Source organism: Trichomonascus vanleenenianus (assembly GCF_965637985.1).
Source record: "Trichomonascus vanleenenianus strain CLIB 3782 genome assembly, contig: TRVA0_011S, whole genome shotgun sequence".
Taxonomy (NCBI): domain Eukaryota; kingdom Fungi; phylum Ascomycota; class Dipodascomycetes; order Dipodascales; family Trichomonascaceae; genus Blastobotrys; species Blastobotrys vanleenenianus.
Window position 1 is genome coordinate 99808 of NW_027481876.1, and position 14115 is coordinate 113922.

At 49.9% G+C, this 14115-nt stretch overlaps 5 protein-coding genes across 5 annotated transcripts; 3 read left to right on the forward strand and 2 right to left on the reverse strand.

The window, feature by feature from the left end:
* Window positions 1-753: 753 nt before the first annotated feature.
* On the forward strand, window positions 754-1186 carry BUR6 (negative cofactor 2 complex subunit alpha; the record flags this gene model as incomplete). The annotated part of the gene is made up of 2 exons (XM_076683831.1): window positions 754-822; window positions 872-1186. The coding sequence occupies 2 exons, from the start codon at window positions 754-756 to the stop codon at window positions 1184-1186; spliced, it is 384 nt and encodes a 127-aa protein (XP_076541878.1).
* A 2014-nt stretch (window positions 1187-3200) lies between these two features.
* PTC7 (type 2C protein phosphatase PTC7) lies at window positions 3201-4607 on the forward strand (the record flags this gene model as incomplete). The annotated part of the gene is made up of 1 exon (XM_076683832.1): window positions 3201-4607. One exon carries the CDS (start codon window positions 3201-3203, stop codon window positions 4605-4607), a length of 1407 nt encoding a protein of 468 aa, XP_076541879.1.
* A 778-nt stretch (window positions 4608-5385) lies between these two features.
* Window positions 5386-8989, reverse strand: NMD2 (Nmd2p; the record flags this gene model as incomplete). The annotated part of the gene is made up of 2 exons (XM_076683833.1): window positions 5386-8925; window positions 8984-8989. 2 exons carry the CDS (start codon window positions 8987-8989, stop codon window positions 5386-5388), a joined length of 3546 nt encoding a protein of 1181 aa, XP_076541880.1.
* Window positions 8990-9577: 588 nt separating this feature from the next.
* On the reverse strand, window positions 9578-11296 carry PEP7 (phosphatidylinositol-3-phosphate binding protein; the record flags this gene model as incomplete). The annotated part of the gene is made up of 1 exon (XM_076683834.1): window positions 9578-11296. The coding sequence occupies one exon, from the start codon at window positions 11294-11296 to the stop codon at window positions 9578-9580; it is 1719 nt and encodes a 572-aa protein (XP_076541881.1).
* Window positions 11297-11478: 182 nt separating this feature from the next.
* Window positions 11479-13398, forward strand: TRVA0_011S01244 (SET domain-containing protein; the record flags this gene model as incomplete). The annotated part of the gene is made up of 1 exon (XM_076683835.1): window positions 11479-13398. One exon carries the CDS (start codon window positions 11479-11481, stop codon window positions 13396-13398), a length of 1920 nt encoding a protein of 639 aa, XP_076541882.1.
* Window positions 13399-14115: the final 717 nt, after the last annotated feature.

Below are 14115 nucleotides of genomic sequence, written 5' to 3' on the forward strand. Positions count from 1 at the left end.
CTTCTCGAGGGCCAGCCCTCGAGCTCCCGTGGCTCCGCTGCGCGGAGGGTCCTATTGCATTTCTTTCAACCATGTATATATAACTTTTTGATAATGAACAATTAAATCCAAACTCACCATCACCTAGCGGTTTAGTGTAATTGGGGGGACCAGTCCCCCCAAACCCCTCTGGGGCTCCGCTGCGCGGAGAGCTCCTAGAACTAAGTCGTCGCATACATGCAATAGCCTCCCTGTCCTTACAGGTAGTATCTTCATTAGTGTCATTATTGTCGATAGTTACAATCTCTACTCACACCTCCAATAGGGGGGTCCGGGGGGACTTGTCCCCCTGGGTCTATCAATGAAATCAAATCCATTTATCACAATAGTTATCCTCTCTGGTATTATTCACTACCATTCCCACTGATTACTGACTACTGTAGTATCTTTAGCCGTCCAGTAGTATCTTTAATGGCATCTTTATTGGTATCTTCAATAATGCCTTATTGTGATCCCAATACCGGTAGTACCTTACTCCATCATTTCATTCCAGATCCAAGCTTTGACTATTAATATCGCGACTACCGGTAGTACCCAAAATCCAAGTTCTAACTATTACTAGTACGACAGTACCAAAATTCAAGTCCTAACTAGTATTAATACGACACGTCAACGTCCACTCCTCATATTACGGTATGGCAGATCCTCTGGTGGTGAAGTATTAAAGGGGTTATCGCGGCTTTTTCCTCCTCCCACTTTTTTCTTCAACGCGACATGTCAGAATCTGATCAGAACGCACCAGCAGCACCGCCGACGCGTGAAATCAAGACGCGGTTCCCAGTCGTATGTTGCCTCCAAAAGATGTAAACCATAAAAATCTAACCCCAGCAAGGCGAGAATCAAACGGCTGATGCAGAGCGACGACGATATCGGCAAGGTCGCCCAGGCCACGCCCATCGTTGTCGCTAAGGCGCTAGAACTGTTTATGATTTCGCTAGTAGACGCCTCGTGCGAGCAGGCACGCATGCGAAATTCGAAACGAGTCACGCCGTCCCACCTGAAGCAGGCGGTCATGACCACCGAGCACTTTGACTTTCTGGCCGACTCTGTCGCCAAGTACCCCGATCCAGTCACGGCGCCCGTGGAGAACCAGAGCGAAGAGGACGCGCCGCCCACCCGGCGCCGTGGGCGGAAGAGAGAGGAGTAACTCTTTTCCCTAGTTATTTATTATGTGTATACTGTACTATGCTATTTATTCTCTCCTCAACTCCTCTGCGGGAGTTCGAGCCATTTCTAATAAAATAATTGGCTAATGGCTCAACCAAACGTTTGTAACAACATGATTAGTTATCAATCGATGGAGAAATTGGCAAAATCGTAGTTTGTGTAAAAAAAATCCAGTCCAGTACCGTGAAATTAGTATGGTGAGCCGGAGGTTGTGATGTACAGACCCTAGGGGACGATGCCGGGAAATGCGTACCTATAGAAACTACAACGTTGCATAACGAAAAACAAAAAGTATAATGGGCCTGGACGATATGCAATGGAACAATTCTTCCATACCCCAACTCCATTGATACACTTTCGGTCTCACGCTTTGCACTGCGAGTACACCAAGGCAATGGTTCGGGGCAAAGAATGAACGCCGCACGAGCCGCATCAGTGTATTCGAGGGCCAGCCCTCGAGCTCCCGTAGTTGGGGGCTCTGCCCCCAAACCCCCCCTCTACAATAACTCAGTTCAACCAAATCTTCGCACAGCGGAGCCCCTTGGAGGGTTTAGGGGGACTGGTCCCCACCCCAAGTACGGTATTCTTGTTTTTCTAAGGAAGCCTACTCTCAATGTGTATCTTTAATAACTTAATGGCGTAAAACTACTTGATTGATCGTGCAAACTACTGATTATTCGCTCGATTGGACCAACCATACGGCTCAAAATTTGGCGGCTACTTGAAACCCTAAGCACTTTGATGTTGTAACATAGATACAATCACCCATGAAAGAAGAGGAGATACAATTGGCATTGAGAACGCCACGCCAAAACCTCTGGGGGAGTCTGCGACTCCCTTGCTCGTCCATTACCGAGCGTGAGACTCAAAGTCTCAAATCTCATCTCGCGGATGCTCATCGACGGCCACCTCGCCCGCCACGTCCTAGGAGAACGAACAGCAGATAAAACAGCTGGTGAACTAACACCAAATACATAGTTTTAATCGCGTATACCTTATGCCTTAAAATTGCCGCTTATGAGTACATATCACTCGGATAATGACTCTCCCTAATAGTGGTTTGATACCTTATCACAACCAAGTACCGTTATATCAATCGTTTTGTACAATCCATTACATGAACATCTCCTGTATATAATAATTACGTACCTGTAGTACCGTAGTAAATAAAGTCAATTACCTTCGAGGGCCAGCCCTCGAGCTCCCGTAGCTCCGCTTCGCGGAGGAGCGTAGACCCATTGTATACCGTAGAAAAAAAATGCTATTAATACAAACTATTGAACTCAGCTGAAATTGTACCCACATTGAACTTCTCCAACGAAGCTTTAGCCAGCTCCATCGACAACTTAACAAACGACTCTAACTTTAATCAGAATCCGTTACCGGTCGTTATTTATCCGGAGGACCAGGAATCCTCCGCGAAGCGGAGACCCTAGGGGGTTTGGGGGACTGGTCCCCCAACTGGCCTCTGCCAAGCAGTTTCAGTTGTGGTCTTATGAACTTGCAGCTGTATCTATCATAATACACCTACGTCAGTATCCAGTAGAAGTTCCAGCAGGGTTCGGAAGAATAGACAATCCCGATTCCTCCGGCACCTCGCAGTATTGCCCCCAGCAACTCGCAACTAAACTCTATAGCAACCAGCCTATTGCTATAGCTCTATTCTCCTTCGAAGTTCTTCGACGGTCAAAAAGGATCCCCAGTGTATTTCGCCGAATACCGCCTATATTATGTTGCATCGCTGGTGAACGAGCCGCATGTACTGCGGCTGAGACACCACGTGTGTGCGAAAATTAACCTCGCGCTGGGCCAAGACCAAATCAAGTTTTAGGTCCCCCTCGGGTGGGCTAACCTACGTAACAGAACGTGCCTTTAAGGGTTTTAATGGAGTCCCTCCTTTGCTCCTTCACCACGTCCCCAGTTCGATTGCTTCCCCAAAGTTTGCATTTTTGGACTTTTTCTTGTTCCCGTTCCACAGCCCTGGAGAGAGAGAGATGTCCATTGCCGGACAATACTTGAGCGGCGGCTCCCAGCTGTCATCACTCCCCCAGTCACTGCAGACCGTCATCGCCCGCGCACCCCGGAGCGATAAAATTTCATCGCACCCGCTGCCCTCCGTTAGCTCCGTCAGTGCCGCCAGCTCCCAGCCCAGAATAAGCAGTGTTTCGAGAAGCAACTCGACGAAGCAACAATCCAGCATGTCCACGCGTACCGGCGGGTTCTTCCGCCTCCAGAGGACGCTTTCGGTTGTGCGCCGAGGGCTCAGCTCGCGATCGGCGTATTCATCGACTACGACCACCGCTAACTTCTCCACGATGATCGCGCCGTTGTACTCGGCCAAGGAGTACGCGCCGCTTCCGGCGAGCCCGGGCGACCGGTTCAGCTTCCAGCTCGCCGAGTCGTATTCGCCCAAGATGCGCGATGCGTTTGGCGCGCCCAAAAAACAACTCCAGCTATCGCGACCCAATACGGGTGAAGACAGCTTCTTCTGTTGCTGCATTGAGACCGGGCCGTTTAAAGGTACTGTCGGGTTCGCCGTCGCCGATGGCGTCGGTGGGTGGGCTGAAGTCGGGATAGACCCCAGCGACTTCAGCCATACGCTGTGTGAAAAGATGCACTCCCGGTTCAAGGCGCTCGAGCGGGCGCCGAGCATATCTGCGTCCTCTTCGGCGGCCAGTAGTAGCGTCGAAGGTTCCTCCGCCGACGACTCGTCCCAGGCGACCCTTTACTCCGGGACCGCAATTGCGCCCAGCACGCTTCTTGAGGGCGCGTTTGGCGAGATCAAGGCTGAGAAGAAGGTGATGGCTGGATCCTCGACCGCGTGCGTTGGCGTTGTGTCTCCACACAGCGGAGAGCTTCAAGTAGCGAACCTCGGAGACTCGGGGTTCCTGATATTTAGAGAGGGCCGGCTGTTACGACAGTCAAAGCCCCAGGTTCACACGTTTAATACTCCCTACCAGATGGCTGTCGTGCCCGATAGCTGGATTATTGACCGGCGACAGCAGATTGCCGACGACCCATCGGATGCGGAGGTGTCGGTGCATGAATTGCAGCATGGAGATGTAGTCATTTTCGCGACCGACGGCCTGACAGACAATCTTTTTGCCCACGAGATACTCAAGCAAGTGACAGAGACCATGCTCCGCACGGGATCGTGGATCAAGCGTGACGAAGAGATTGTTCCAGGCAAGACCATGACTGGCGGAGCAGAGCTGGCCTCGTCGCTAGTCAAGCATGCTGCGGTTCTGTCGGTTGACTCTAGAAGGTCTTCGCCGTTTTCCCAAGAGCTCAAGCGTGTTCACTCGGTCACCGCTTATGGTGGTAAGCCGGATGATGTTACAGTAGTGGTACTTCTGGTACAAAAGGCGTCTCCTCCTCCATCATCGCCATCCACAATCTAAGCATTTTTTATTATTTACAGCATTTTAACTAGTTCTGACGATTAATGAATTGTATACTACCTTCATCTCCACTATTCAGCATTAACCATTAACCATTAACCATTATCACTTAAGTTATCTGTAACCGGTTATCCGCCTCCATTATTCATTATACTACTGTACTCATTATCCGCTATTACTACCCATAATACATCTGTACTATCCACTATCCTTTTCATTATCCGTTACTATACACTTCGCATTATCTATTATCTATCATATTACCAGTTGTCCATCTCCATTATTCTACCCATATTCATCTCCATTATGCATCTTTGTTATACCGGGAGTTCTGCTACCCGTTAGTCACTCTCCATTATGCGGTTGAACTACCCATTTTCCATCCTCCGCTAACTTACCGTAATACTACCCATTATCCGTTTCCATTACAAATCTTTATCAACGCTCCTTGTAGAATAGATTCATCTCCTCAAAGCATAAGGATCACACGAATAGCATAATGAAGTAGATAAACTGATATTCAAATCATCCGATTTCAATGGCTTCATTCAGCCTTGGTAACACACTGCCCTGATACGTGTTACATGGAACTAAATATAATGAAAATAATGACATCTTTTTGGGGGGGGGGTCAAGATGTGGACAAACTCGGTTCATTTCCTCGCTGTGTTAAGCCCTCCGCGAAGGAAGCGGAGCCACGGGGGGGGGCTGGGGGGCTGGCCCTCAGGGAGCCTAGGCAAACTCCATTAAAAACAAATAGAATAAATAATTAGCATTTCTAAACATCATCAACATTATTTTGTGGTGATGGGGCCTTTTCACGCTTCTTACGCGAGTATCGGAATGATGGGACCTCGGGCTGGACGATTCGCTTGAGGCCGTCATCACCAGAGTCCTCGACCGAGGAATACCGCATGACAATCTCGCGCACTCTATCCTGTTCCTTTTGCATCCGGTCCTTCTCCTTCATGACCGAAACGGCGAACTTGGCTTCCCGCGGAACAGACATTGTCGTCGCCTGCTGCTTGCCGCTTTTTTTGGTCAGGAAGGTGTACCCTACAGTCCGACCAGTCGTATCATTGACGCGGTGGGACACGCTAAGAGTCTTTTGCGATGGCACGGCCTCGTCAAACAGCCTAGTAGCCGCACTGGACGTCGTGCTCTCCGTAAGCGAAGAGGTTTTGTTCCACCGATCTGACATGAGCTTACTGAAATCACGCTCAAAGTCGTCCATCGCTTTGACATCCTGCTTCTGCGCGTAAATTCGTTTCGCCCGCTCCCGCCGCTCCTCTTGGCGCTTTTCCCGGGCTAGCCGTTCCTCTTCAGTCTCTTCAGGTTGCTCTGGCTGTTTTTCCTCCTGGGGCTTGTTGTTACTCTCGGCCTCTTCAGGCGCCTTGGCGGAGCCGTTGGCCACTGCAATGGCTCGGTTGAGAGCAGCAGTCGCTTCCTGCGCAGACTGATAAAGCTCCTGGCCCGGCCGCAGGAGGTTGAACGTATCCTTGACCTGGAACTCAATGTCCATAGACATGCGCTCCTTGGTGAAAATGTAATACTGCAAAAACGTCAAAAACATGTCAAGCTTTCTCTTGCTCTCCCCTTGGTCGAGGATTTCCGCGAGGTCCGGAGTCTCGAGAAACATGCACACCAGCCTGATCCTGAAAAAGTCATTGGGGAGGTCAATCTCACAGTGGTACTTCGCGCTCGGCTTGCCATTGGGATACCCGAACGTTAGAATGTGGTATAGCGTCTCGAACACCATGGTATCTGTGATCATGCGCTGAACGTACATTTCTCCAAGGTATCTTACCTGTGCCAGCCGCTGCTGATTCATCTTGAATGAGGCTATCTCTAGTCCTCGTCGTATATCCTCCAAAATGTTGTCAATAATCGATGCGCTAAAGCTCTTGTGGTGCTCCGATAAGCTCTTTAGCATAGACGCCATTTGTGGGATGTTCGCGTACCGCACTTTGTGGATCTTGCTGAACAGCTTGCGCATTGCACGCAGACTTTCGTCGTCATTCCAGTCGAGACGCTTCATTTCGTTCAGAACGTCCTGCTGATTGCTGGCGTCCAGTTCTGTGTACACCAGATGCCGCAGATACTGCTCAATAACGGGCCGGACCTTGCCCTTGACCTCTGGGCCGTCGGCAAAATCGGGCCGCACCCCCTCAATGGCGTTCTTCAGCATCGACTCAAGGTCAATGGTGAAGTATTTCTTCTTCATTTTGTCCTCCAGCATGACAAGCATCTTGGTCATGAGAACGTTAGAGTCGGGCTTCCGAAGCAGATATCTGCCACAGCCATCCAGCAGATAGCACATGGACAGCACTAAATGCTCGTCTAGAAAGTCAATCATGAGCTTGAACTTGCTGAATGTGTCGAGCTTGGGATAGAGCCCAAACTTGACCAGCTCGCAAATGTACTGAATGACAAACTGCTGCCGTGAAATGAGCTTTTTGACCTGCCTCTTCCGTAAAAGGTAAAAGAAGAAGTTATTGAGGTAGCTGAACACCGCCTCGGTAACATCGTGGTAAATTGGGTCTAGAGTGGCCAAAAGCCGGCAGTAGAATGGCAGCTTGTACTGGTTGCCCACTGGGACATCAGTGAGGAACTCAATTAGACGTCGCCGAGTAGACTTGTTATTAAGAGAGACAAACTCTAGGGCGATTTCGTCAATATTATCTCGCGAGGGCTCGGTCGACAGCTTATTAAGCAGCTCTGTCACGACAGCGCCAGCAGTTTTGGCTCCCTCACCCTCGTCGTCTAGATCTCCGTTCTCCTCGCCAATGGTGTATTTAAACTCAACATGGTCGGCATCGTCAGATGCGTCTTCCAGTGCCCCTTCAAGCGCTTGCTTCTTGGAGTCGTTTACAATTTCATCAAGTTCGTTCATCTCTTGGTCCCCTTCTTCCTCTTCATCGCTGGCAAAGTCCTCTTCAGATTCTTCGGCGCTTCCAGGTTTACCACGACGGTTCTTGCCCGTACTTCGCTGGCTCGTAGTGCTCGAAGGAGTAGTTGTTCCGTCGGTGGATAATTCTTCTTCCTGTTGCTGCTGCTGTTGCTGCTGCTGCTGCTGCTGCTGCTGTTGTTGTTGTTTCTCTTCTTCCTCCTTCTGCAGTAGTACATGAAGATCCACAAGATCCTCGTAAAACTTGCGCTGTTCATCGACCTCCCAGATACCTCTATCAGACGCCGGAATGATCGTACCGCCTTTCCGCTTTAGCTGTTCCTCTTCGGTCTCGTTAACCAAGCGCAGGTCCGGCATGCGCAATTCCATGTATTTACTCAGACTCTCACACACGCCAACCAATCGCTCGGTAATCTCGAAGCTCGCTTCGTATTCCGCCTTATCCTCTGAGGTCACCTCGCCACGTCTCAAGTAGAAATTTTCATTCCGCCGTTCAAGACGCCGCGTCTGCCGTGCCAGATCCTGGACTCTTTTCTGGAACGCCAATACATACTGCGTGAACATATTGGCAAAGCCTATCCTGATATCCCTCCGTACAAGACCTCCTAAAAACGCCTCTTCGTTATCATCCTGCGCCCGTCTGCTATTGTAGATAAGCAACGAGGCATAGTTTTTGAGCACCATTGATGCGACGGGATGGGTTGTAAAGTCGGTAGTATCGTAATTGAGCACCTCCTTTAGGGCAGCCAGCGGGATCGGCACCATCTGGCCGGTTGACGTCTTTTTAGTAGCATAATCCGGCACAGGCTGATTTGCCGCGATGGCATCGGACGCCTGTCTAAACACTCCCACAAGCCACAGCTCGATAAGTACTCTAATAATGGTTCGGTGTCTTTCAAGCGCTGCACCCTCCTCCCGGGCACGCGCTTCGGCTGTAAGGCTCTGCAATTCTCTTTTGCTGGGGTTGCGAATACCGTGAAGGAAATTAGACAGCAGTGGCGCTGAGAAGCTTGATCCAAACCGCTGATGCAGCGCAGACACAACCTCTACACCGGTGAACAGGTCACCCAGAGTTTTGCACTTATACAGACCTTCACTAACATCGGCGATGATCTCAGAAAGGTACTTTTCCAGTGACAGGGACCGCACTTCCTTGACCAGTTCTTCTGCCTTGCCGTCGAAAAGACCTACCCGACACCGCTTGATAAACGCAGTATTCTTCTTAAAACTCGAATCAAGAGGTTCGATGAGTTCAATGGTCCCCTGCTTGCCGTCCCACACCAGAAGGTTCAGGTCCCGCAGCTCTCTGCGCCGCTGGTTACGCGGAACCGTGCTGGGAGCCATCTCGACAGGCGACTTGGCCGTCTTGTCCTCCCCACTAACGGGACTCGGCGGTTTTTCTTCCTGTGGCTATTAGAAATTCTGTTAGCATATATCCTTTATACTTTTAGTTTCAAATAATATTTACCTCCATGCTTGATTTGGACCTGAAGTGGTACTGAATGGTCTTTTCAATGTATGGTGATACATTCCACTGGGAGCAAGGCGCGCGCCAAAATTTATCATGGTCCACCAAGCTGTCATCTGGAATACACCTCGTGAAGACTGGCTATAGAATAGTGTGATTACGGGATTGAAATGTAAATTGAATGTATTGAGGAGTAGATGTGTGAGTATTATAGAAAACGTGAGGCAATACACTGTCTACGATACAGATTGATCGACTTGCTAGTACCTGATCGTAGGTGGTTCGCTGATATACATTCAAGTAATTTACCTAGTTTATGGACAATAAATGGAGTCGACCAATTGAATTCACAATATGTGCACATTTCATATAAAGTACTGCACTGGGTTTAGTCATCGATGCAATGAATCTTTCGTAGCTTGCTAATTTTGCGTTAGCTCTTCAGAGATTGGCAACCAGCAACGATATGATATCGCAGGGTGTACAAAAGGCATCCAAGGTGTGTGTATCACCTCAATTATCCAATAGGACGTCCAGAAGTCGTGTGTGAATCAACTCGATTATCCAATATCACATCCAGAAGTTGTGGTGAGGTCACGCAATGTCGTACTGTCCAAGTTTCATGCGTAGAGAATCAATTTCAGCGCTAAGGTCAACCAAATTCTGTTCCAGCGCCGTGATTTCGTCCAATTTACGCCGCGATTTTGCATCACTAACCATCTGCTCCACCATGTACTTCTGCTCTTCCAGTACCACTACCTGGTTCTGGAGATTCTGTATCTCCTGTGAAATACCATCGTCTGCATTCTCTATTAGTTCCATCGACTCAACAGAAGGGGGTGGCGGCAGTGAGCTAGCGCTTGGAGGTGAACTAGTACCAGGCGGCGTTGCCGAGCCATTCTTGTGCTTGAGAGCCTTCGGCAGAGACTTTAATGGTAGCAAATGGTCCTGGAGGAACTGTGCCGCCACCGAGTAGACCTGCTGCTGCAATCTCTTCTCTCCGTCCGACTGCGGCGTATACATGAGCACTTTGCGTGCAACCTTTTCGTACTGGAAAAACGACTCCAGCAGCTTCTTGCGAATGGCCGTGGCTTCCGTCAGTATTTCATGCGGCGGAGGGTTTTCCGGATCGTTTAGTGTTTGCAGCATCACTTGGAACTTCGGAAGTGACAGCTCGATTGCCTTCTTGAGGCGTTTTAAAGCATCATAGTAGCCTAACAAGGCGGGTTTCGGACTCTTCAAGTCCATTTCGAAGTTCTTTTTGGCAAAAACTGTATCGCGGCAGTCGCGACACATCCTAATGCTTAGGTCACTCGTCTTGGGCACCTTGGCCACCCCCTTTTCAAGCTTCTCCGATAAAACACTCAGCTGGACGAGCCGTGAACAGCCGGTACCATGGTCAGCACACACGACTTTGCCACATATTCTACAATGGTGCTTCCTCAGAGTGAAGCCAAACTTCTGCTTGCAAATGGGGCACTGGTCCACCGCATCGTCCTCCTGCCAGCTAGCCACAGACCGCTCTGCCCTGCGGCGCTGCTGGACACGAGCGTAATTGAGCAGCCCCGACTCGTCTCCAAACTGCGACAGCGTGTCGATGAGCGTGGAGAGCCTCTTTTCCAGCCGGTTCACCTCCAGCTCTCGCATATCTATCTGTTTTTGGCGCATTTTGGCAAAGTCTATGGTGTCATCATGAACCGGCCCAATGTGGTCATTGTAGCCCCTCCTGCTCTTATAACACGTTTCACACACTCTACTCCACGACCCGTCCCTCGGATCGTGTTTCGCCTTGCGCGACAACTTCATCTGGTACTTGGTGTGCATCGAGCAGAACAGCTTCCCACACTGTCGGCAATTGACCGAGCCATTGCGGCTGTTGAGGATCTTGTCACACAAGATATCCGAGCATCGGTCTCCTGGCGAGGTTTTCTGCCAGTGCTTCCGAGTAATCTCCTCCACAGGGGCTGGCGATTCCGGCCTTCCTCTCTCCTCATCCAGCCCGTCAAACGAGAACCCGTTGTGGAAGACGGAAGTCACAGACTGCAGCTGCCTCGCCTTTTCCACCTTCTTCATAAACCAGCTCTTGATCTGCTCGTTCTCAACCTTGTCTACTCCTGAGTGCTCGTCGTCCAGGTGCCTATTGAGCTGCAGCAGCGTCACCATGGCCTCGTTACAGATGGGGCACGCCAGGGTCGCCGACAGCCCCTCGTCCGACGACTCGGAGGCGATGCTTGATGGCGACCCCTGCCGCGCCGAAGACAGCGACACAGGAGTCTTCTTACCAAACACTCGCGGCTTCTTGTCTACTTCCATAGCCTCATGGAACCGCCGCCCGTCGTGGTGGTGGGTTGGGACGCACGGCCCGGAATCTTAAATTTTGATGAACCAACCTCCTCTCTACCCTTGCCCGTCTCTGAAATAGTAATTAAACTCCAGGGCCTCTTTCGGCGACCACTACTCTCTGTGAGGAGCTGAAGACTGTTTAGAAGGGCGCAATGTTGACCTACATCGACCTGGCGTACTTTGACGACCTGCTGGTGGACTGCTTCATCGACCGGATCCACTACTGGGCGACGACGCGCAAAGTGCGCGAATACAAGCCGATCCGAGGCATCCCCAAGGGCCTGTTGATGGACATCATCCAGGAGAATGTCATCCAGAAGAGTCCGTCGATCAACACGGCCGTGGAGCGGTTTGTGACTGTTCCGTCGGTGAAAAACTTTCTCGGGCGGTTCCAGGACCCGTCGGTGCGCAACGAGTTTGAGCGCCACGTCAAGCGATACGTGTCGATTTACATGCCCGAGTGCGGTTTTGCTGTCGAGGTGACCGACCGGTACACGTCGCGGTCAAAGACGGTGGAGGCCTGTGTTGTTGCGCGTAGAGTTTACCAGCCGGGCGAGGAAATCAAACATTTGGTTGGATTCCTGGCTCATTTGACCGACGATGACGAGGAGCAGCTCAACAAGTCCAATGGCAAAGATTTCTCGATTATTAACTCGAGCCGACTGGGTGTTAATTGCATGATGCTTGGTCCAGCTCGGTTTGTCAACCATGACTGTGATGCCAGCGCGCGGTTCTCCTCTGCGGGAAGGTCCATGTCTATATTTGCCAAGCGCAAGATCTCCGTTGGAGAGGAGATTACCGTAGAGTACTCGCAGAACTACTTTGGCAGGCGGAACCGTGAGTGTTTGTGCGCGACATGCGAGGGTAAAAGCGTCAATGGGTTTGACAAGAACAAGCCAGAGGAAGACGAAGCGGAAAGCAGCGACGAAGAGGACAGCCGTGATGAAATTAGGAATTTCCGGCGAAAGTCCAAAAAGGAGTCTGCTACTACTAAATCAACTATTAAAGGGGAGCCAACTATTAAAGAGGAGCTAACAAACTTATCCAATGGAGTTACGAATACTACTAACGCGACTATTGCTGGTGATACTAATGGTATCGGGAACATTAATGGGATTGCAAACAGTATCGCCGGTCGAGCTGATGCTTTTGAGATTGGACTTGCTTCTGAGAATGGAGAAACTCTTGAGAACAGGGAGAGTGGAACAGAAAAATTGATGGCCACTGTGCAGAAATTGGATGATCTGAGCACTCCTCCTAATAATGGCTTCCAGTATTGCAGCGGTAGTCCGCCAACCATTACCAAATTCGACGATGACGATAACGAGTCGGTGAGCTCGAAAATGAGCGATTCTCTGCTGAGCAGCCGGCAAGTCTCCAGTGTGCCGTCGCCAAGCACATCTATTGAACCAGATACCGAAGAGTCTCAGGAAGACAAGCAGCAACAAACTCAGGGACGGTCTCTACGACCTAGACGCAGCGCCGGCCCCCCTAACGGAAGTTACAAGCTTAGTACAATGATAAAGCGCAAGCTTGTAGTCATCCCAGAGTTGAGCCGTGATGCCATCATGAGGCAAGTGTCCAAGTACTACAAGACATATTTCCGAACCCCGTATGAAGCAGAACACGAAAGCACGGCCCAAACGTGCTGGAACTGCCATGTCAAATTTTTAAGGGTCATCGAAGATAAAAAAGTGGTTCTGCAAAGGATGCTTCGCAAGTACTGTCCCCGCTGCCATCGCCATGTCATTCTCTACTCCGCCTTCTGGCCAAGTCCTAGAAAAGAGCAGGAACCCATTGAGCTATATTACGATCCTATTTTCGAACGGCCACCGACTTTGAAAGATGAAGAGGAGGAAGAAGAGGAAGAGAAGCCCAAGCCGAAACGAAAATACACGAGGCGCGAGGTTCCAAAGAAGAAGTGGGTTCCGCTACCCGCAGTCGTTGATGAGCCCAAGAAGTCCAAGCGGCCCAGACGACTGAGTGTCTGGCTCAAGAAACGGCGCCGTGACGACCGCTATGCTAGCAGTGACGGCAGGACTACCAAGCGATCTAAGAGCGCTCCTAACTGAGATTTCTTCCCCATCTTTGGCAAGTAAATTAGCTTATTTATCAGGAGTACTCCTCCACATTTTACGAGAGACGACGTTCGCAGGTCGACTTATCGCTGTATCATTAATAAACTGCGACTGGGTACAATTGTATATTATGGAATTACGTCTAAAGATTACTTCTGGGGCGTCCAACTTGTTGGATACAGTTTTTTCAATTGACCGACCGATGCAACCGACTGGTAATTTAAGTTCTTCTAGGAGTATGCAAGCATCGAGCTTTTTCTTTTTTCAATTAACCATTGTCTTCTAAAATCTGTCTGACATAGTTTCTTAGATCCCATTACTTTGTATTGTACTGCACTTAATGACATCATTACTACTATCGCAATCTGAGTTTACGGCGTACATGACAAAAGAGAACCGCCTATTATGAGTGCTGTCTAATTGGTCTAATCTACTCAGCTAGACAAGCTGTTAAAAAGTTTAGTGAAAAAATTGCTGCTCTGCTGAGAACATCCACTGACCGCCAGAGCGGCAACAAGGGCATCAACTGCAGAAGAATCAGTCAGCGAATTCACCTGAGAGGATGGTTGCCACCACGTTTCTCCAAACCGGTTATCTGTAGTTCTGTCGCTGTTCCAAATCTTTTGAGCATTCGTCTTCAAGAAGTCCTTGTACTTGGAATCGTCAGTGACCTCCGCGAGCCGTTGCAAGTTCCTCATGAAGATACCCTTG